This window comes from Balaenoptera acutorostrata, chromosome X, assembly GCF_949987535.1.
Source record: "Balaenoptera acutorostrata chromosome X, mBalAcu1.1, whole genome shotgun sequence".
In the NCBI taxonomy this organism is placed as follows: Eukaryota; Metazoa; Chordata; class Mammalia; order Artiodactyla; family Balaenopteridae; genus Balaenoptera; species Balaenoptera acutorostrata.
The window spans coordinates 49,843,809-49,864,807 of NC_080085.1; the positions used below are offsets into that span (position 1 = coordinate 49,843,809).

Genomic DNA, 20,999 nt, shown 5'->3' on the forward strand with positions numbered 1-20,999 from the left:
GAGGAAAAGACTCAGAGCCAGTACCACCTCCCTTAGCTAACCAGTTAGTCCAAAAACATGTCCTGATGTTCCAGAAGGAACTTTGGCTGTGCTGGTCAATATCTACAATATGAAGAGGAATCAGACCACAAAGCTATTGCTCCTGAAAAGCTCACAGAGAAGATATCATTCTGGGGTGACAAGAGGTTGTGGTAAATACTGTAACAGAAGGATGGAGGTTATTTGAGTATAAAGGAGGGAGTAACGTACTATGCTGGGGCATTAAGGAAAGACTTTAGGTGTTTAAGTAAGTCCTGAATAATTGAGCATATTTTCACCCAGCAGAGGAGGTGCATTCCAGGCAGGAGGAACAGCAAGTCAAGTCAAGAGACTTGAAACAACTTGGAACGTTGAGGGAAATGGTCTGCAGCATAAGGAGCAGGAAATAGTATTCAATAATGCAGGAGTAGTAAATAGTCAAGTTGGAAAGGGATAAAGGAGTCAGGTCATGAAGGGACTTGGATGCAAAGCTGAAATTCTTCATTCCAGGTGAATTATGTAATATTGTCATGCAATTCAGTGGCCCCATTTGTCATGAAAATTATAAATTGCATTTCTTTCATTCTGTGAAGCCATTTACATGGAGGCATTATCAATTTCAGATGAAATACTGATCCAGTAAAATTCATTCCAATACCTGCCTTTCCTTGTCCAGGGTGATAATTTTCAAAATAGTCAACCTTGGGATACCTGTTCTTTTCCCACCCCACAGCTGATGGTACTCATGTGTGCAGCACATTCACATTTTAGTGAATAAAGAGAAGAAGGAGGGCAAGAGAAAAGAGATATGAGGATTGGAAGATTGTGAGGCTCTCAATTCTTCCTTCAGCTATCCTGCAATCCTTCAATTCCTCCTTCTCTTCATATGTAGAATGAAATCTCATCAAAAGTAGTCACAATCTCACTCAGGGGAACTGATGCAATCCCAAGTATATGAGGTTTTAGAAAGGAGTGGGCCAAGAATAATATGAATTATTATATGAATGATTGAGTCTGACAGTGTGTGCACAATGATTTGTCTTCTTCAGTGTTTAAGCAAGGGAGATCTTATAGCCAAGGAATATATCCAAGAGAATCAACAAATATCCATGGAAATCAGTAGCTTGAGTAGACCTGGGTGGGTGGGATGGGTGAGGGCTCTGCAAGGGCATTACTATGCCAGTGAGGGGCGTGACTACTGAGAACCCTGCTGAGGCCATGTCCATCAGAAATATTCTGTGTCCCATACTAAATACTGGTAGAAACACCCAAATCGCTGAATTATAGCGTCTGGGTTTGGCTGTGTGTATGTAGCATAATATAGTCTCAGATGAACAAGGACTCTCTTTCAGTGGCCCTAACTTCCTTCTTTGTGCTTAGTTAACTGAGCTTTGAGCTAGGCTTTGGCTGCCTACCTCCTTTATCTCCCTTTGACTAAAGCACTCTCTTCTGTGACACTTACCCCATCTACTCCATTTGTTTTCTGCTGTACTGTAGGATAAAAAGAGATTTTAAAAATAAACCTTTCTCCTTCTAGTTGTTTGTTGTTAGTCTGCTGGTCTCATTCATAACATTGGTGTGGGTGTCAGGAAACCACATTGTCCCTCAAAACCTTTCTAGCTTTGGAGGTATCTTAGAAAGGAAGGAGTTGAGGATGCTCAAACTGGTAGACACATTACTTTGATACAATGAAAAGAATGTCATGGTGGTGTACAGTTTTATTCAAAGGAGCTGAGAAGCAAAAAAAAAAAAAACAAATCATCTTGGAGATGACATTTGAGATGGAATGTGAATAATTTTTCAGAAAGAGATTTAGTGTGTAGGTAGGTGGCTAAGAAGGAAGGACTTCCATGATACCACACTTTTCATTTAACTCCTACCTCGTAGTCCCTTTTTTTTTTTTAAATTTATTTATTTATTTTATTTATTTATTTATTTTTGGCTGTGCTGGGTCTTCGGTTCGTGCGAGGGCTTTCTCTAGTTGCGGCAAGTGGGGGCCACTCTTCATCGCGGTGCGGGGACCGCTCTTCATCGCGGAGCGCGGGCCTTTCACTATCGCGGCCCCTCCCGTTGCGGGGCACAGGCTCCAGACGCGCAGGCTCAGCAGCTGTGGCTCACGGGCCCAGCCGCTCCGTGGCATGTGGGATCTTCCCAGACCAGGGCTCGAACCCGTGTCTCCTGCATTAGCAGGCAGATTCTCAACCACTGCGCCACCAGGGAAGCCCCTCGTAGTCCCTTTAACTTGTGTCTCCTCATCTCCCAAACCTCTTTGTGGCCCAGGGTTCTGCCCATGATCATATACTCTTCTCTATGTACACTCATTCCCTACGATGATCTTGTATACTCCCATGTCTTTAAATACCATTTATACCCAGAACCTCCCAAATTTATGTATTCAGCTCAGTGAGACCTCTTCTCTGAACTGCAGACTCATATATTCAATAACTGCTCAACATCTCCATTTAGATGTCTTAAAAACACCTCAAACTCAATTTTTCCAAAACTGAATTTCTAATCTTCCCTCTACAGCCATCCAAACCATAGCCTTCTTCATCTCTGTTGATGGCTACTCCATTCTTCCAGTTGCTTAGTCCAAGAATATTGGAGCCATCCATGACTCCTCTATTTCTCTTACATTCCACTTCCAATTGGTGAGAAAATCCTGGGGCTTTTCCTTCAAAATATATCCAAGATTCAAATTCTTACCACCTCCATTACCTTTCAGATATTGTCAGCTCACATCTGGGTTCCCACAATACCCTAACTAGTTTCGCTGATTCCACACTTTTCCCTCTATAGTCTGCGCTCAAAAAATCAGAGAGATACTTAAAAAATGCATGCCAGGTCAACTATCTGCTCAAAATCTGCAATGGCTCTGTGGACATGAACATGCAACACCCAGGTTCCTTTTCATTGACACACTTATTACCCCAGCTTCAGCTGTGATCCCTGTTTAAGGATTGCATTAGCTGCAGAGAGCAGCCTTGTCCAAGGTCATGTCCTTTCCCAGGGTAGCCTATATTCAGTGATTGATCAGCGTATGTGTTTGTGGCTGACACTGTCATTGAGTATCAGAGCTTGACTTCTCCCTTGTTGCTTCTGCTTCTTCCTCATTTCCTCCATAGATATTGATCCCAAAGGCATTGCTTAATAAATTTTCTGAAGTATTAACTTTGTTTTACATCTGCTTCCTGGGGAACTCAACCTGTGACAGGCTCCTCACTTCATACAGAGTTCCTACAATGCATTACAGGGCCTTATATGATTTAGTCCCTTATTACCTGTCTGACTTCACCTATGTCGCTCACCCTCACTTTTGTAGCTATAGACAAAGTAGCCTCCTTGGTCTCTGAACATACCAATAACACACCTACCTTAGGGCCTTTCCTCTAACAGTTCCTTTTACCATGAATACTCTCTTTAGCTACATGCTTGGCTAACTCCTTCACATCATTACTTTGCTCAAATATCACCTTCCCCATGAAATCTATCCTAATCTCCCTATTTAATATTGCATCCCACCACTCCTCTCACCTCTTACCCTTTTCTAATTTTCTTTTTGTTCAAACAGAACAAATTGTTCACAATGTCACTTTCTGACATCCCATATAATTTATTTACTTATTATTTTTATTGTTTATTGCCAGCTTCCTCTTGTTTGCATGTAAGCTCCATGAGAACAGAGATCATTGACTGTTTTATTTACTGAAATATTCCAACTTCCTAGTTACAGTGCCTAGAAAAAAATAGATACTAAATAATTTTGTTGAATGAATGAAGTAGATTTAAGAGTAGGAACAAAGTATGTGTTGAGAGAAGGTGATAGAGATGAAAGAATAGGAAGACCACAGTTGTAAATAAGTTTGATTTCTCCCTTGGTGCTCTTGCTTTTTTCCCATTTCTTTAGGCAAATGTTAGCAAAATTAATAATTATTGATAGAACAGCACTTGGAATCAGGAGACCTAGGTTCATGTCCAGTATTGTTACTAGCTGTGTGACCCTTGCATCTGTATTTATTTATTTACTTACTTATTATTTATTTATTTATTTATTTTTAACATCTTTATTGTAGTATAATTGCTTTACAATATTGTGTTAGTTTTTGCTGTATAACAAAGTGAATCAGCTATATGTATACATATATCCCCATAACACCTCCCTCTCGTGCCTCCCTCTCACCCTCCCTATCCCAACCCTCTAGGTGGTCACAAAGCAGCAACCTGATCTCCCTGTGCTATGCAGCTGCTTCCCACTAGCTATCTAGTTTACATCTATGACCCTTGTATCTTTTTTCTCTCTAAGCTTGATTTCCTAATCTGTAAAATGGAAATAGTAGCACTTAGTTCCCAGTATGCTGTGAAGATTAAGATATGCCTGGCACATACTAGGTGTTCAATAAATGTTTTTTGCCATTCCACCACCCTCCAAAGATGAATGATATAAACTAAATGGCTGAAATGTAGTGTGTATTTGAAACTGTAACCACAAAAATAGGTGTACACATTCACTACATTATGTATGGGCTTCAACTTTAACTCTGTGCTGTGGATCTGCATCATAAATTTGGGGTTGGGGAAGAAATCCGCCCCGTTTCCATTTATTCATTGACTTTTTTGCCCCTTTACTTCATCTCCAGGATCAGGGTAACAATTGAAATAATACACAGACATGCTGTCTGTAATGTTCTTTGACCTCCACAGAGAGACAAAAATACCAGAAAACAACAGTAACATAGTTAGTCAGCTGTATAGAACAGTAGAGAAAAATCATGAACCATAGGTCTCAGTATTAAACACATGACTGCATTAATAACCATGAATAAATGATTTCAGCTATCCTAGCCTTTCAACTTGTTTCTCTCTCTAGATCACTCCTCCTTCAAACTGTTGCATGAGCTAGCTTCTCATCATTCAGTTATCTGTTCAAATATCCACTCAGGCCTTTTTCTGACAAGCCCTAGCTGAAATAACTCCCTTATTTCAGTTACTTTCTATCCCATTGTTTTGCTTTATTATCGTCATACAACTTATCACTCCCAGAAATTATATAGGTTATCTGTCTACATCTTTGTTGTCTTTCTCCCACTATGAGAATCTAAGTTCCCTAAAAGTATGGACCTTATCTATCTCCTTCTTCACTATTAGCCAAATCCAACAAAAAGCATTTGAATAAATGAGTGATTGAATCTAAAAAATAGAATAACTCCCTGCCCTCCTAACCATCCAGGAATGCTATGAAGATTTATCAGCTCTATGGGAAAGTTCTTAGTAGGAAAGGAAGGAGCTATACACATCTAAAGAATTATTTAAAGTCACATTTAAGTAATAGAATCTCTGGACTATATTCACTAGTTAAATGTCACTGGACATTGCTAAATATAAATGTTTACTAAAAGAATGTGGGCTGTAGCCTCTTGGAAACTAGATGGAATTCATTTTTATTAAGTACCTGCACTGCACTATTATATGCTAAGGATATAGCTTCTCATTTAGTTCTCAATAGAACCGAGTAAGGTAAGGATTATTACCTGCAATAGTAGGCTTAAAAAGATTAAGTCACTAGAGCCGAATCACAGAGCTAGTGGAGCCTGGAATTATGCCCATTCTATTGATCTCATTGTTTCTCCTACTCTATACTCTTTTGGATCCCTCAGGTCTAGGCTTCTTAGGCAAAGTTCAAGCGTACTACATCCATAGTGGAAACTGGCCTATCTGAAAACAGCGAGGAAAGAAAATGGAGCTTTCTTAGCTTAGTTATTGGTTGTCTGAAATCCTAGTTGAAAGAGATCTGAGAATTTGGAAGCTTGTAGGATTAGAAAAGCCAAATACCTTACCTCAAACTAAGCTTTGTGAGAGCAAGGGCAAGGAGATAGACTTACCAGGAAATAAGATTGGGGTCAAGAAAAGCCTAATTTCCTAGACCAGTGTTTCCCAATCAGTATTGATGATGATGATAAGAATCACTTGGAATGTCTGGTCGAGGTTTTCCAGGTCCCCCTACTCCCCTGCCAAGAGATTTTGATTTATTAAAACTAAGGTGAGGTTCAGGAACTTATATTTTAGCAAGCAGCTTATGTAAATTTATTATCAGGTAATTTAAGGAAGTAACAATTCTGGCCTCACTCGTTTGACACCTACAAGTCAGTGATTCTCAATATGGGATCCCAGGACCAGAAGTATCAGTCTCCTGTGTGAACTTGTTAGAATACATAAATCCTTGGACCCCACACTAGACTTACTGAATCAGAATTTCTGTTGGTGGGCCCCAGCAATCTGTAGTTTAACAATCTCTTCAGGTGATTCTAACATGTGCTAAAGTTTGAGAACTACTATATTAAAGGGACTCCAATCCTGGCCAGCAATGGCAAAAACTCATTATTTAAACCCAGAACAACTCCTAGACACAAGAAATGGCATAAGATGAAGCAGACAGTTAAAGCTGTTCATCCCCAGGAAAGTGCATCCACCCAAGATATGTCTCCAAGGGAGACCCTCTTAGAGAACAAAAAAGAGGCTGGCTGACCAGAGGACTCATTCTACTGCCAGGGCAGAGACCTTGTCTAACAGATTATGAAATATGCTTTGAACCAGAAACTACTGTGTATTGCTTCCTGTTTCCTCCCTTCTTTCAAATGGTAGTTTTTATTATACTTCTCTGGTTATTTCTTCACAATTGTATATGGGGTATGTTGGAGTGTAGGTTAGTTTGTAATTTAACTACAGGTGACAAGACTGCTAGGATGATGGATCTGAAGATGTCTGCATATCAACTAGAGATCCTAATGTTAAATGTAGTAACTGGATAAGACTTTAGGTTTTTCCCCTTTGAAGACATAAATTTACTACATGTAGGTGTGAACATTTTTGAAAGTGGATATGTGGGAAGAAAGGTGTTCATGGATGCTCACTACCCAAAGGAAGAAGCTATACTAGACATTTGTGATTGGTTCATGGCATTCACTCCTCATGCCCTTGATTTCACTAGGAATCCATTTGGTTCTAGGGAGATATATTTTAGGGTTTAGGGATGGAACACATGCCCTGGCTAAGCCAATCAGTGCATTTCATCCATGGGACTTCAGTGCTCTAGTTATGTGACCTAAGCCAGTTCAAAATGCAGCACAGGACATAGGTTATTTAACTTTCTCTAGACTGGAACTGCTGTGGCCTGGAACTGCTGGTCTAATTTTGCTACCATGAGGAAAGGCAGCCTGAGAATGGAACTGACATACTGAAGAGGGAAACTCGTAATGAATCACAGACACTGAGCCTGAGCCCCAATCAAACTGTGCCTGAAGCCCATCTAACTTCTGGATTATTTTAGTTACATGAATCAATAATGCTTGGTAACTGTTTAAACATGTTTAACAGGGGCTTCTTGTTATATGCAGAAAAGCATTCTGTCATAAAAGGCAAACAAATTTGCATATGGCAGTAGATGTCAGTGTAAGTTGGAATAAAAAATGATTGTTCATTTCAATTTTGAATAACTGATTATAGTACCTTAACTTTTTCCACAGCTTCAATTTATAGTTGATTTCCCCTTTAACTTCCCTCAACAAAAATATACTGGCCTCAAGGAGTTCCTTCCACAAAATCGATCATGTTTACATACATTTCACATTCTACTAGTCAGAAAAATTTACCTGGCAGAAATTGTTGGTTTGCAGGGACATGTAAGTTTTCATTAAACTAGGTTGGGGTATGGAAGTCTGAATTAATCATACCTCCTTCCCTTCCAGATTCTGAACCAACTAAAAAATATACACAGGAATCAAAGAGGGATTAAAATACCAGCTTTAATATATTGTTAAATGAAAAAGCAAAATTCATAATAGCATGTATAGTATGCCACAATAGTATAAAAATCTGATATACACATATATAATATACTTGTAAATACATGGATTATCTCTGGAAAAATACATAGTAACTGGTAAGAGTGGTTATCTTTGGAAATTGGGACTGAGGTCAGGGGTGGGAGAAAAGGAAGGAGACTTACTTTATACTGTATATCCTTTTGTACTGTTTGATTTTTACCAGAGGTGTGTGTTTTTGTCCAAAAATGATTTATATGTTGAAAATTTTTAAAGAATAAAAATAGATACCAGCTTTATTGCTGACAGGTCTGGACTGGAGAACATGTTTTGGACCTAAGCCTGAAATGAACTTTTACCCCAAGTGTAAAGACAATGGATCCCCCACCCCAGAGGATGAGAGAGGCCTACAGATTAGATGTTTACCCAGCCATGTAGTGAAGGACTGTAGTCTTTTCCATATCTTTCTGTGAGAAATGAGCTCAAGAGCCAAGAGGGCCCTAAGTTGCATATCCATAATAACCCTTTTCTCAAGTTCACCAAGTTATTTCTCCTCTCATTTGGGAGACGGGTAGAAATTTTCTTCCAAATATTTTTGAGAGGCACAAGTCCTTTAGTTTCTTGGCCAGGAACATGGAGAGAGGCAGAGGATAGATCCTATCATACCTTTGGACATTTCTGTCCAGATTGCCAACACCCAAGACAAACAAGGTTTGGCTGTCCCCTTTGGGGAAGACCAGCAGTATCTTAGGAATGTCCTGCTGCCACTTGTGTAAGACTGGTGAGCAGTTCTGCTTTTGCCCCAGAAGGCTCTGAAATAAGTCAAACTAAAACAGTAATTAAATTAACTCTAAGGCTACGTTACACCCCAGGTTGAAAATTCACTCACTATTTTATCCCCAATTTATAATTATGTCCAGCCACATTATCTGACATAGCTTACAAAGATTATACAATAAGCCCTAAAGATAGCATTAAAATACTACAAATAATACAATATCAACAACATAATGAAAATGCCTTAATTTGAACTGTATGAAAATCACACCAACTATTAAACTCCAAGGGAAAAATGAATGCCCTCAATTAAATTTCTATTTTAAAGTCCAAAGGAATTAAAGTCCAAAATTCTGCCTTCCCCAAATTCTTGGTTTTTCTGATGTCAGCCATACAGATCTCACAAAGATGTCTGGACAGATATGGGGTTCCTTCAGCAGCTGTAGCCTGGGCTGTCTTCCTCTTGACTTGGTGTAGTTCCTTCAGAACTTCAGGAGTTGAATTAATCTAACCCCACAATTGCATGTCATACATATATGTCATACATTAAGAGTCCACAGGGTCAACAGGACATAAGATTATCACAGTGCCAGCCTCACATCCAAAAAATTAGCAAGCACACTAATCATCAGCCTCTAAAACAGATATCTCAAGCAAATTTATGTCCCCAGGACTTAGTAAATAGGGTAATACAGACCCACATTGCTGTCATCAGTCAAATATCTGAGCAGAGACTTAGTGGCATCAAAAGGAAGAAACACAGACAGAGAAAACATGGAAGAAGAGAATACTTTCTTGCTTTCATCCTCAGCAGGATGCCAGTCTGTCTGTGCCAGTAGTCTGGACTCCATGACCTGTGAACTTAAACTAATTTGGAAGATATTTCCCAAGTGGTTGATTGTACTGTCATGAGTCCCAGCCTCAAATTTGCAGAAGTCCATGGCCTGTGGGTTAGTGCTAATGGAGCTTCTATCAGAAACCCAATGAGAATGCATTGGCTTTGGCCGGGTGTTTCTCTCCAAAACCCTGCTTATTTTTCAACCTTTTCTTTCCTAGTTAACTTTCCAAAGTTAACCTTCACTAATGCCTTCAATAATGGAAGGTACAAGGCCCACTCCATTACTTATTTTTCTGCTGAAGTAGGGCTCACCCTTATCTGCACATGAGTTTCTTAGGTCCAGCCAAGAAACAGGATAAAGTTGAAAAACAAAACACTAACAAATATCTATTAGATTTCTATCTACCAATGCCAGCATTTAAAACATCATTAAGCACTTAGAACATCATTAAGTGTATTGATCATCTAGCACTGATTCTAATCTCTGTGTTCCTCAGTCCTGTTAGGACACCAGAATAAATGAACTCACCAGTTCCTACAAGGAAGCAAAGCCTATTTTCAGCTTTTCTTAGTTCTAGCAAGTGCATTGCCCACTTCATATGCTGGGACTCAGAAGTCTTCTAAGAATCAAATGAAAACCTAATTTAAAATTTTTCAAAGCGTCCTTCTTGGTATAAGAAAGAAATCTGTATCTCAGCCTGATTCCAGATTTTTGCTCCTTTATATTGAGGTCCTAGACAGATCTGCCCACCCTTGCCAAACCTAGCCTTTACCCTGTGACTGAGGACTAGGGCTAGAGCCCGGCCTAATGCTCTATTGGGCTGGCAAAGCCCAATTGTGCTAAAGTCTGCCTGCACAGCCTGTGTCTGTAAAAACCCACTCCTTGTCTGCAGGTACCAGCCAGAGCAATTGTAGACAACAGAGATCCTAATGCCATTTATGACCAACCATGATTTCTCCACTTGCGGTTTGGTTCCCAAATGCTTGCCCTCTTAACAATTTTGTAAGGTTTCTCAGCCTATGCTTATGTACTAAAATGCAAAATAATTACCCTCTTGATTTCCGAACCAAGTTTAGTAATAGGTACAAGAATCAGAGAGGGAACAAAATATTAACCTTACTTTCAGTACAGTTAGAATTTAAAATGCAACTTAGACAGAAGACCAAAATAAGCTTCCCATTCCTCCCCATATTAGACTTTTGAAGAGGAGGGGTTGAATTGCAAAGACACTTACCCAGCCAGCCCTAAGGGGAGGGTTGAATTGCAAAGAAATTTACCCAGCCAGCCATATTTAATATCTCAGGAAGCTTCACACTTCAGTGAGTGCAGATTGTCCAAATGCCCAAAAGAATGAAGCAAGAGGTGTTCAGCTACCTTTAGCCTATTAACACCACCCAAGATAAAAATATGGGGCAATGGATGTCAGACTTTACCCTTCTCACTAATTAGATAAGTCAATCATTCTTCTGTGGGGAGGAACCAGTAAAAAGGTTGGAGATAAAGGCAAAAGGTTTCTTCAAAAAATGTCTGAGAGGGTGGAAGTTCCAATTTTTTGCCAGGCAAAAGTGTGAAAAATTGGGAGAAGATGGTTCTTACAAACTGTAAAGCAATCAAGACTTTTTGTGTGTTCAGATTTTACAAACAGTCTCACATATTTGGCAAATTTCAAAATGACCTCTAAGATGTTTTTACCAAATCATAGACATAGATATGGAAATCATCATCAAATTTGATGAAGTACACAGAGGGTTTTGCTTCCACCTGATGAATGACCATGCCAGTTCTCTTGGAGCCATCCTCCTTGGCATATTCCACCTGTTTGCCTACTAGGCTGTCTATGACTTCTCCTGGCTCCCTCTCTGCGAGAGGAGAATCATTGGAATCTGGAAGGATGTGTAGGTCACCGTCTTTATAATCATCTAAGAGCTGGTACATATATAATACAGGATCTTTCTCATAGGTAATGTAAAACCATGTGTTCATGACAGGTGCCTGAGCTAAGACCATCCCCCTCCATTCATTTTTGGAACCTTCCTCTGTCTCAAAAATATGTTCCACTGCTTTGCCAATCATAATTTCTGTTAAGTGTGTATCACTGATTCTAGATGATGCAACTCTATTAGGAAGGATTTCAAGTGATGACACTCTTTCATCTCTGTGAAGTTCCAATCCATAAACACAGTCAAATCCATCATATTTGATAAGATACAGAGAGGGATTTACAGGTACCTGATCCAGAACGGTTCCCTTCCACTGTGTTAGAGGTTCATCTCCGTCTTTCCATCCGTGCCGAATTCTGCAGCCTACGATGTTCCTCCGATGCTGGGAGGTGGGTCTGCTCCTATGCTTCTTGTGTGCAGCCTTTCTCTTCATCACGGTCACAGACACACTGGCATGTCCTGCGCCTGTCCTGGACCGCTGCCCTGCAGCTGCTTTTCCGAGCGGGGTCTTCATGCCTGCGCGGAGCACAGTAGCAAGGAGGACCAAGAAATGAAATCAAGAAAAAATAAATTCAATGCATGACACGGTGAACTTTTTCTCCTAATTAGTGCATTCTATGCACCCACGCCTAAGTTTTTCCCGAAAGCTATGCAGAAAGGCTGGAAATCAAGGCATTCTGGCTGCGTGCCTGCAGTAACCTTTCTCCCCAGCTAGTTCAGGCTATGCTAGCGCGAAGGAGTTGCGGTTGCAGTCAAAGAAATAGGGTGCACCCTCCTATTCCTCCCGCCCTGCGTCCAACACTGTCCAGGCCAGGGGGCACAGACTCCCCCAGGCCGGGGATAGCGGGCCTCGCGTGCCCAAATCGGGCACCTCGCTGCTGCCTCCGCGGTGAGCCTGTGTCAAAGGAGGACCAGCAGACGACGAGCCAGGTGCTTGCTAGAGCTGGGAGGGAGGATCCTTAGGAGAGGAGCGTGTCAAGTGGGCTGCTGGACAGGCAAACAGGATGGCGGCAGTGTCTCCAGCACTCGGCTCGAGGGCCCTCCGCTCCCTGTTGGCAGCAGCGGCCCCTCTGCCACATCAGGTTCCCACCAGCCGCTGCAGTCGCCGCAGTCTCCTCCCTCTTTTCCGTAGAGCACAGCTTCCGGCCAGGAGAGAGGCCTCCCCTTCCTGCCCAGAAAAGCACCCCCCGCACCTCGCCCGCCAACTCTCTTGTCCGCCCCTGCCCTGGGCCTGGGAGACGCTCTTTGGTTCCTTGCCCCGCCCCTTTCCCAAAATCTGGAGCCGCCTGGCCAACAAATCCCCTCCCCAACCGCCTTGCGCCCCCTCTTCAGTTCTGGGCCCTCAGTCTCCCCACCCCCACCCTTATCCTTACCTCAGTACCCCTGACCCATCTGCTTTTCATCCTCCAGGAATTTGCCCTTTCCTTTCCCCCTGTCATTCTGGAGTTATTCTTTATATACAGAAACCTGCCTTTTCTGTCATTTAAGAGAATTTGAGGTAGGAGAGAAATGCACTAGTGCTCAGTCTGCCATCTTGACCCAATCTCTCGGTAATTTTTACTGACTTGTACTCCCGGACTTGTTGAGGATAATTTTTTTTTCTTTTTCACTGATTGCAGAGGAATTGTATGGGCAATGTGTGCACGGTGTAAAGTTTAGCAAATTGACATGAAGAAGAAAATAATCAACTATAAACCCACCTCCCATTCTGCAGGGCTCATAGCCAAATATTAACACTTTCCATTGCCTTTTTAATACGCTCTTACAAAGCTGGGATAATTTTGCATATGCATTTTCATGGCATGCCCTTTTCCATATAGAATAAGTGTTTAATCAGGTTATTAGATATTGTCTGAAACATGTTTTGTAGTGGCTTCACTAAAATCAGCATAAGGATATTTTCACAGTTTAACCATTCCCTCCCACCTTCACATGTTTAGTTTAAAAAAAATACTTATAAAATGATGCTTGCATACGAATGATTAATCTGTTCTTTTGAACAGAATAATTTAGATGTAAACTTATAATCAAAACAATTATTACAATTATAACAAGAATTTAGTATTTCAACACTGCGAGATCATAAACCTATGGAGAAAGACTTATTTTAGAAGAGATTCAAACAGTTTTGTTTTCATTACAGCCATTGTAGTGGGTGTGAAGTAGTATCTCATTGCGGTTTTAATTTCCACATCTTTTTTTATGGTTAGATGTGGTTACTTTTAATTTTTATTTTTAACAATTTTTTATTGAAATACAGTTAATTCACAATACTGTGCTAGTTTCAAGTTCACAGCAAGGTGACCCAGTCACACACACACATGAATAAATATGTATACTCTTTTTTCACATTCTCCTCCATTACAGGTTACCATAAGACATTGAGTATAGTTCCCTGTGCTATACAGTAGGTCCTTGTTGTTTATCTGTTTTATATACAGTATTGCATATATTTTAATCCCAGACTCCTAATTTATCCCTTCCCCCTCCCCTTTGGTAACCATAAGTTCGTTTTCCATGTCTGTGGGTCTATTTCTGTTTTGCAAATAAGTTCATTTGCATAATTATTTTAGATTCCACATATAAGTGATATCATATGCTATCTTTGTCTGGTTTACTTCACTTAGTGTGATAATCTCTAGGTCCATGCATGTTGCTGCAAATGGCATTATTTCATTTTTTTAATGGCTGAGTAATATTCTATTGTATATATGTACCACATCTTCTTTACTCATTCATCTGTCGGTGGACATTAGGTTGCTTCCATGTCTTGACTATTGGAAACAGTGCTGCAATGAATATTGGGGTGCATGTGTCTTTTCGAACCATGTTTTTCTCTGTATATATGTCCAGGAGTAGGATTGCTGGATCATATGTTAGCTCTATTTTTAGTTTCTTAAGGAAACTCCTACTGTTCTCCATAGAGGCTGTACCAATTTACAGTCCAACCAATGGTGCAGAAGGGTTCCCTTTTCTCCACACCCTCTCCAACATTTATCATTTGTAGACTTTTTCATGATGGCCATTCTGATTGGTGTAAGGTGATATATCATTGTAGTTTTAATTTGCATTTGTCTAATAATTAGCGACGTAGAGCATCTTTTCATGTGCCTCTTGGCCATCTGTATGTCTTCTTTGGAGAAATGCCCATTTAGGTCTTCTGCTCATTTTTTGATTGGGGTATTTGGTTTTTGGATATTAAGCTGCATGAGCTGTTTGTAAATTTTGGAGATTAATCTCTTGTGGGCCGCATCATTTTCAAATATTTTCTCCCATTCTGTGGATTGTCTTTTCATTTTGTTTATGGTTTTCTTTACTGTGCAAAAGCTTTTAAGGTTAATTAGGTCCCATTTGTTTATTTTGGTTTTATTTCCATTACTCTAGGAGATGGATCAAAAAAGATATTGCTGTGGTTTATGTCAAAGAGTGTTCTGCCTATATTTTCCTCTAAGAGTTTTATAGTATCTGGCCTTACATTTAGGTCTTTAATCCATTTGAGTTAGTTTTGTGTATGGTGTTAAATAATGTTTTAATTTCACTTTTTTTACATGTAGCTGTAAAGTTTTTCCAGCACCACTTATTGAAGAGACTGTCTTTTCTGCATTGCATATACTTGCCTCCTTTGTCAAAGATAAGGTGACCATAGGTGTGACCATAGGTGTGTGCCTTTATCTCTGGGCTTTCTATTCTGTTCCATTGATCTATATTTCTGTTTTTGTGCCAGTACCATATTGTCTTGATTACTGTAGCTTTGTAGAATAGTCTGATTCCTCCAGCTCCATTTTTCTTTCTTAAGATTGCTTTGGCTATTTGGGGTGTCTTGTATCTCCATACAAATTTTAAGATTTTTTTTAGTTCTGTGAAAACTGCCATTGATAATTTGATAGGATTTGCATTGAATCTGTAGATTGCCTTGGGTAGTATTGTCATTTTGACAATATTGATTCTTCCAATCCAAGAACATGGTATATCTTTCCATCTGTTTGTGTCGTCTTCAATTTCTTTCATCAGTATCTTATAGTTTTTGGAGAACAGGTCTTTTGCCTCCTTAGGTAGGTTTATTTCTAGGTATTTTATTCTTTTTGATCCAGTGGTAAACGGGAGGGTTTCTTTAATTTCTCTTTCTGATCTTTTGTTGTTAGTGTATAGAAATGCATAGGTTTCTGTATATTAATTTTGTATCCTGCAACTTTAACAAATTCATTGATGAGCTCTAGTATTTTTCTGGTAGCATCTTTAGAATTTTCTATGTATAGTATCATGTCATCTGCAAACAGTGAGAGCTTTACTTCTTTTCCAATTTGGATTGCCTTTATTCCTTTTACTTCTCTGATTCCTGTGGCTAGGGTTTCCAAAACTATTTTGAATAAAACTGGCGAGAGTGGACATCCTTGTCTTTTTCCTGATCTTAGAGGAAATGCTTCCTGCTTTTCACTATTGAGTATGATGCTAGCTGTTGGCTTGTCATATATGACCTTTATTCTGTTGAGTTATGTTCCCTCTATGCCCACTTTCTGGAGAGTTGTTATCATAAATGGGTTGTTGAAATCTGTCAAAAGCTTTTTTCTGCATCTATTGAGATGATCATATGGTTTTTATTCTTCAATTTGTTGATGCAGTGTATCACACGGATTGAGTTGCAGATATTGAAAAATCCTTGTATCAGTGGGATAAATCCCACTTGATCATGGTGTATGATCCTTTGATTGTAATGATAGATTCGATTTGCTAGTATTCTGTTGAAGATCCTGCATGTATCGTCACCTGTTATATTGGCATGTAATTTTCTTTTTTGTGGTATCTTTTTCTGGTTTTGGTATCAGGGTAACTGTGGCCCCATAGAATAAGATTGGGAGTGTTCCTTCCTCTGCAATATATTTGGACTAGTTTCAGAAGGATAGTTGTTAACTCATCTCTCAATGTTTGATAGAATTCACCTGTGAAGCCATCAGGTCCTGGGCTTTTGTTTTTTGGAAGTTTTAATTTTTTTTAAATTTTTATTTATTTATTTATTTATGTATTTATTGCACTCATAGTCCTTTATTTGTTTGTTTATTCATTTATTGTTCCCCACCCCCACTAGAAGGTAACGTCAGTGAAGGCAGGACCTTGTCTGTCTTGCTGACTGTATTTTCAAAGCCTATGACAGTGCCTATAGTAGGGGTGTATAGACGTTTAATGAGTGAACAATAAGTGACGTCTCTCCATCAGTCTGAGTAATTTAGATGACTATGTTGGTATCATTAGTCATGATTATGTATACACCCACGATGCATTTTTACTATTTACTTTGCAACTTCTGGTAACTGTTTCCATCAATCTAATTTATATTCCTCCCAGTCATCTCCCTCCCTTGCACAAATTTACTGACTCTCCAGTGTGTGCTTTAGAAAACAATATTGTTTTATTACTACCAGCAGGAGTGGCCTGCATGGGGTGGTGGGTGCACTGGGCTCAGGGTATGTGTGGGCTGTGAGGGGTAGATGATAATTGGGAAGCTGAAGGAAAGGGAGTGGGGCTGGAGGCCAGGCCCAAAGGCTCCTCTGATTTACTTCTGGGAAGAGGTAGACTTAATAAAGGAGTCATGGCAAGCTAGGGCCAGGCCACCAATAGGATTAAGAAATTCTTGGAAATCTAGCTGTCCATAAGAGTCGAGGTCCAGCTTCTTCATCATGCGGTCAAGGACACCAGGGTCCTTCTGGTTCTTTGTGAAGGCACCCAGCTCTGTATTCATGAAGATAAGGAACTCGGTCTTGGAGAGTTTGCTGTTGTTACCGTCCCTTCCAGCATGCTTTTGGAAAACAGCAATCAGAGACTCGATGCACCGTTCAGTCTCTGTAGGGCTGGATATTTTTGCCATGTTCGGAGAGGAGCGAAGCACGGGGCTGCGAGTGAGGAGCGGCGAGGCAATCACTCTTTTGGAAGCTTGAAATCCCAGTTTCAATTTTAGTGCTTGTGATTGGTCTGTTTTTATTTTTTTCCTGGTTTAGTCTTGGGAGATTGTACCTTTCTAAGAATTTGTCTGTTTATCTAGGTTGTCCATTTTATTGGCCTATATTTGCTTGTAGCAGTCTCTTACAATCCTTTGTATTTTTGTGGTGTCCCTTGTAAGTTCTCCTTTTTCATTTCTAATTGTATTGATTTGAGCCCTCTCCCTTTTTTTCTTGATGAATCTGACCAAAGCTTTGTCAGTTTTATTCATCTTTTCAAAGAACCATCTTTTGGTTTCATTGATCTTTGCTATTGTTTTCTTCATCTCTATTTTGTTTATTTCTGCTGTGATCTTTATGATTTCTTTCCTTCTACTAACTTTGTGGGGTTTTTTTTGTTGTTCTTTCTCTAGTTGCTTTAGGTGTAAGGTTAGGTTGTTCATTTGAGATTTTGGATGTAGGGTATCTTTTTTGGTAGGGTCTAGCATTTTTCTGTAGGTGGTAGTTAAGTAGTTAGTTGTGATTGTGGTGTTTCTTTAAGAAGGGTTGAGCCCATGTCCTTCTACTCTGCCATCCTGTCTTTACCAGTGATCTCATGTTATTTTGATTATTGTAGCTTTGTAGTATAGTCTGAAGTCAGCAAGGGTGAATATTTCTAGCTTTGTTCTTTTTTCTCAAGATTGCTTTGATAAATCAGGGTCTATTGTGATTCCATATAAATTTTAGGATTATTTGTTCTACTTCTCTAAAAAGTGACATAAGTATTTTCAAAGGGATTGCATTAAATCTGCAGATTACCCTATGTATTACGGATATCTTAACAATATCATTTCCTCATATCCATCACTAAGGGATATCTCTCCATTTCTTTGTGTCAGCTTCAATTTCCTTCATCAATGTTTTAAAGTTTTCACAGTATAAGCCTTTCAACCTCTTGGGTGTGCTTAATCCTAATTTTATCAACGTTATTTTATTTTATTTATTTATTTTTAATTTTTAATTTTTTAATTTTTTATTTTTTTTATTTTTTATTTTTTAAACGTCTTTATTGAAGTATAATTGCCTTACAATGGTGTGTTAGCTTCTGCTTTATAACAAAGTGAATCAGTTATACATATACAATATGTTCCCATTTCTCTTCCCTCTTGCATCTCCCTCCCTCCCACCCTCCCCATCCCACCCCTCTAGGTGGTCACAAAGCACCAAGCTGATATCCCTGTGCTATGCGGCTGCTTCCCACTAGTTATCTATTTTACATTTGGTAGTGTATATATGTCCATGACACTCTCTTACCCTGTCGCATCTCACCCCACCCCCTCCCCATATCCTCAAGTCCATTCTCTAGTAGGTCTGTGTCTTTATGCCCGTCTTGCCACTAGGTTCTTCATGGCCTTTTTTTTTCTTTTTTTTTTCCCCTTACATTCCGTATATATGTGTTAGCATACTGTATTTGTTTTTCTCTTTCTGACTTACTTCACTCTGTATGACAGACTCTAACTCCATCCACCTCATTACAAATACCTCCATTTCATTTCTTTTTATGGCTGAGTAATATTCCATTGTATATATGTGCCACATCTTCTTTATCCATTCATCTGTCGATGGACATTTAGGTTGCTTCCATGTCCTGGCTATTGTAAATAGAGCTGCAATGAACATTTTGGTACAAGGCTCTTTTTGAACTATGGTTTTCTCAGGGTATATGCCCAGTAGTGGGATTGCTGGGTCGTATGGTAGTTCTATTTGTAGTTTTTTAAGGAACCTCCATACTGTTCTCCATAGTGGCTGTATCAATTTACATTCCCACCAACAGTGCAAAAGTGTTCCCTTTCCTCCACACCCTCTCCAGCATTTATTGTTTCTAGATTTTTTGATGATGGCCATTCTGACCGGTGTGAGATGATATCTCATTGTAGTTTTGATTGGCATTTCTCTAATGATTAATGATGTTGAGCATTCTTTCATGTGTCTGTAGGCCATCTGTATATCTTCTTTGGAGAAATGTCTATTTAGATCTTCTGCCCATTTTTGGATTGAGTTGTTCGTTTTTTTGTTATTGAGCTGCATGAGCTGCTTGTAAATCTTGGAGATTAATCCTTTGTCAGTTGCTTCATTTGCAAATATTTTCTCCCATTCTGAGGTTTGTCTTTTGGTCTTGTTTATGGTTTCCTTTGCTGTGCAAAAGCTTTTAAGTTTCATTAGGTCCCATTTGTTTGTTTGTGTTCTTATTTCCATTTCTCTGGGAGCTGGGTCAAAAAGAATCTTGCTGTGATGTATGTCATAGAGTGTTCTGCCTATGTTTTCCTCTAAGAGTTTGATAGTGTCTGCCCTTACACTTAGGTCTTTAATCCATTTTGAGTTTATTTTTGTGCATGGTGTCAGGGAGTGTTCTAATTTCATACTTTTACATGTTCCTGTCCAATTTTCCCAGCACCACTTATTGAAGAGGCTGTCTTTTCTCCACTGTATATTCTTGCCTCCTTTATCAAAGATAAGTTGACCATATGTGTGTGGGTTTATCTCTGGGCTTTCTATCCTGTTCCATTGATCTATATTTCTGTTTTTGTGCCAGTACCAAACAGTCTTGATTACTGAAGCTTTGTAATATAGTCTGAAGTCAGGGAGCCTGATTCCCCCAGCTCCATTTTTCGTTCTCAAGATTGCTTTGGCTATTCGGGGTCTTTTGTGTTTCCATACAAATTGTGAAATTTTTTGTTCTAGTTCTGTGAAAAATGCCAGTGGTAGTTTGATAGGGATTGCATTGAATCTGTACATTGCTTTGGGTAGTAGAGTCATTTTCACAATGTTGATTCTTCCAATCCAGGAACATGGTATATCTCTCCATCTATTTGTATCATCTTTAATTTCTGTCATCAGTGTCTTATAATTTTCTGCATACAGGTCTTTTGTCTCCTTAGGTAGGTTTATTCCTAGATATTTTATTCTTTTTGTTGCAATGGTAAACGGGAGTGTTTTCTTAATTTCACTTTCAGATTTTTCGTCATTAGTGTATAGAAATGCAAGAGATTTCTGTGCCTTAATTTTGTATCCTGCTACTTTACCAAATTCATTGATTAGCTCTAGGAGTTTTCTGGTAACATCTTTGGGATTCTCTATGTATAGTATCATGTCATCTGCAAATAGTGACAGCTTTACTTCTTCTTTTCCGATTTGGATTCCTCTTATTTCTTTGTCTTCTCTGATTGCTGTGGCTAACACTTCCAAAACTATGTTGAATAATAGTGGTGAGAGTGGGCAACCTTCTCTTGTTCCTGATCTTAGTGGAAATGGTTTCAGTTTTTCACCATTGAGGACAATGTTGGCTGTGGGTTTGTCATATATGGCCTTTATTATGTTGAGGAAAGTTCCCTCTATGCCTACTTTCTACAGGGCTTTTATCATAAATGGGTGTTGAATTTTGTCGAAAGCTTTCTCTGCATCTATTGAGATGATCATATGGTTTTTCTCCTTCAATTTGTTAATATGGTGTATCACATTGATTTGCGTATATTGAGGAATCCTTGCATTCCTGGGATAAACCCCACTTGATCATGGTGTATGATCCTTTTAATGTGCTGTTGGATTCTGTTTGCTAGTATTTTGTTGAGGATTTTTGCATCTATGTTCATCAGTGATATTGGCCTCTAGTTTTCTTTCTTTGTGACATCTTTGTCTGGT

General features: G+C 39.3%; 2 protein-coding genes across 2 annotated transcripts; both read right to left on the minus strand.

Moving 5' to 3' along the window:
• Positions 1-10,725: 10,725 nt before the first annotated feature.
• On the minus strand, positions 10,726-12,490 carry SPIN3 (spindlin family member 3). The gene is made up of 2 exons (XM_007188588.3): positions 12,263-12,490; positions 10,726-11,907 (listed from the first exon to the last, which is right to left on the minus strand). Exon 2 carries the CDS (start codon positions 11,903-11,905, stop codon positions 11,129-11,131), a length of 777 nt encoding a protein of 258 aa, XP_007188650.3. The 5' UTR covers positions 11,906-11,907; positions 12,263-12,490; the 3' UTR covers positions 10,726-11,128.
• A 4,089-nt stretch (positions 12,491-16,579) lies between these two features.
• On the minus strand, positions 16,580-17,263 carry LOC130706485 (protein S100-A11). The gene has a single exon (XM_057538692.1). The coding sequence runs from the start codon at positions 17,249-17,251 to the stop codon at positions 16,940-16,942; it is 312 nt and encodes a 103-aa protein (XP_057394675.1). The 5' UTR covers positions 17,252-17,263; the 3' UTR covers positions 16,580-16,939.
• Between the last annotated feature and the right edge of the window lie 3,736 nt (positions 17,264-20,999).

Coding starts and splice junctions, on each gene's coding strand:
- SPIN3 (XM_007188588.3), bottom strand. CDS start 11,905: ATGAAGACCCCGCTCGGAAAAGCAGCTGCAGGGCAGCGGTCCAGGACA.
- LOC130706485 (XM_057538692.1), bottom strand. CDS start 17,251: ATGGCAAAAATATCCAGCCCTACAGAGACTGAACGGTGCATCGAGTCT.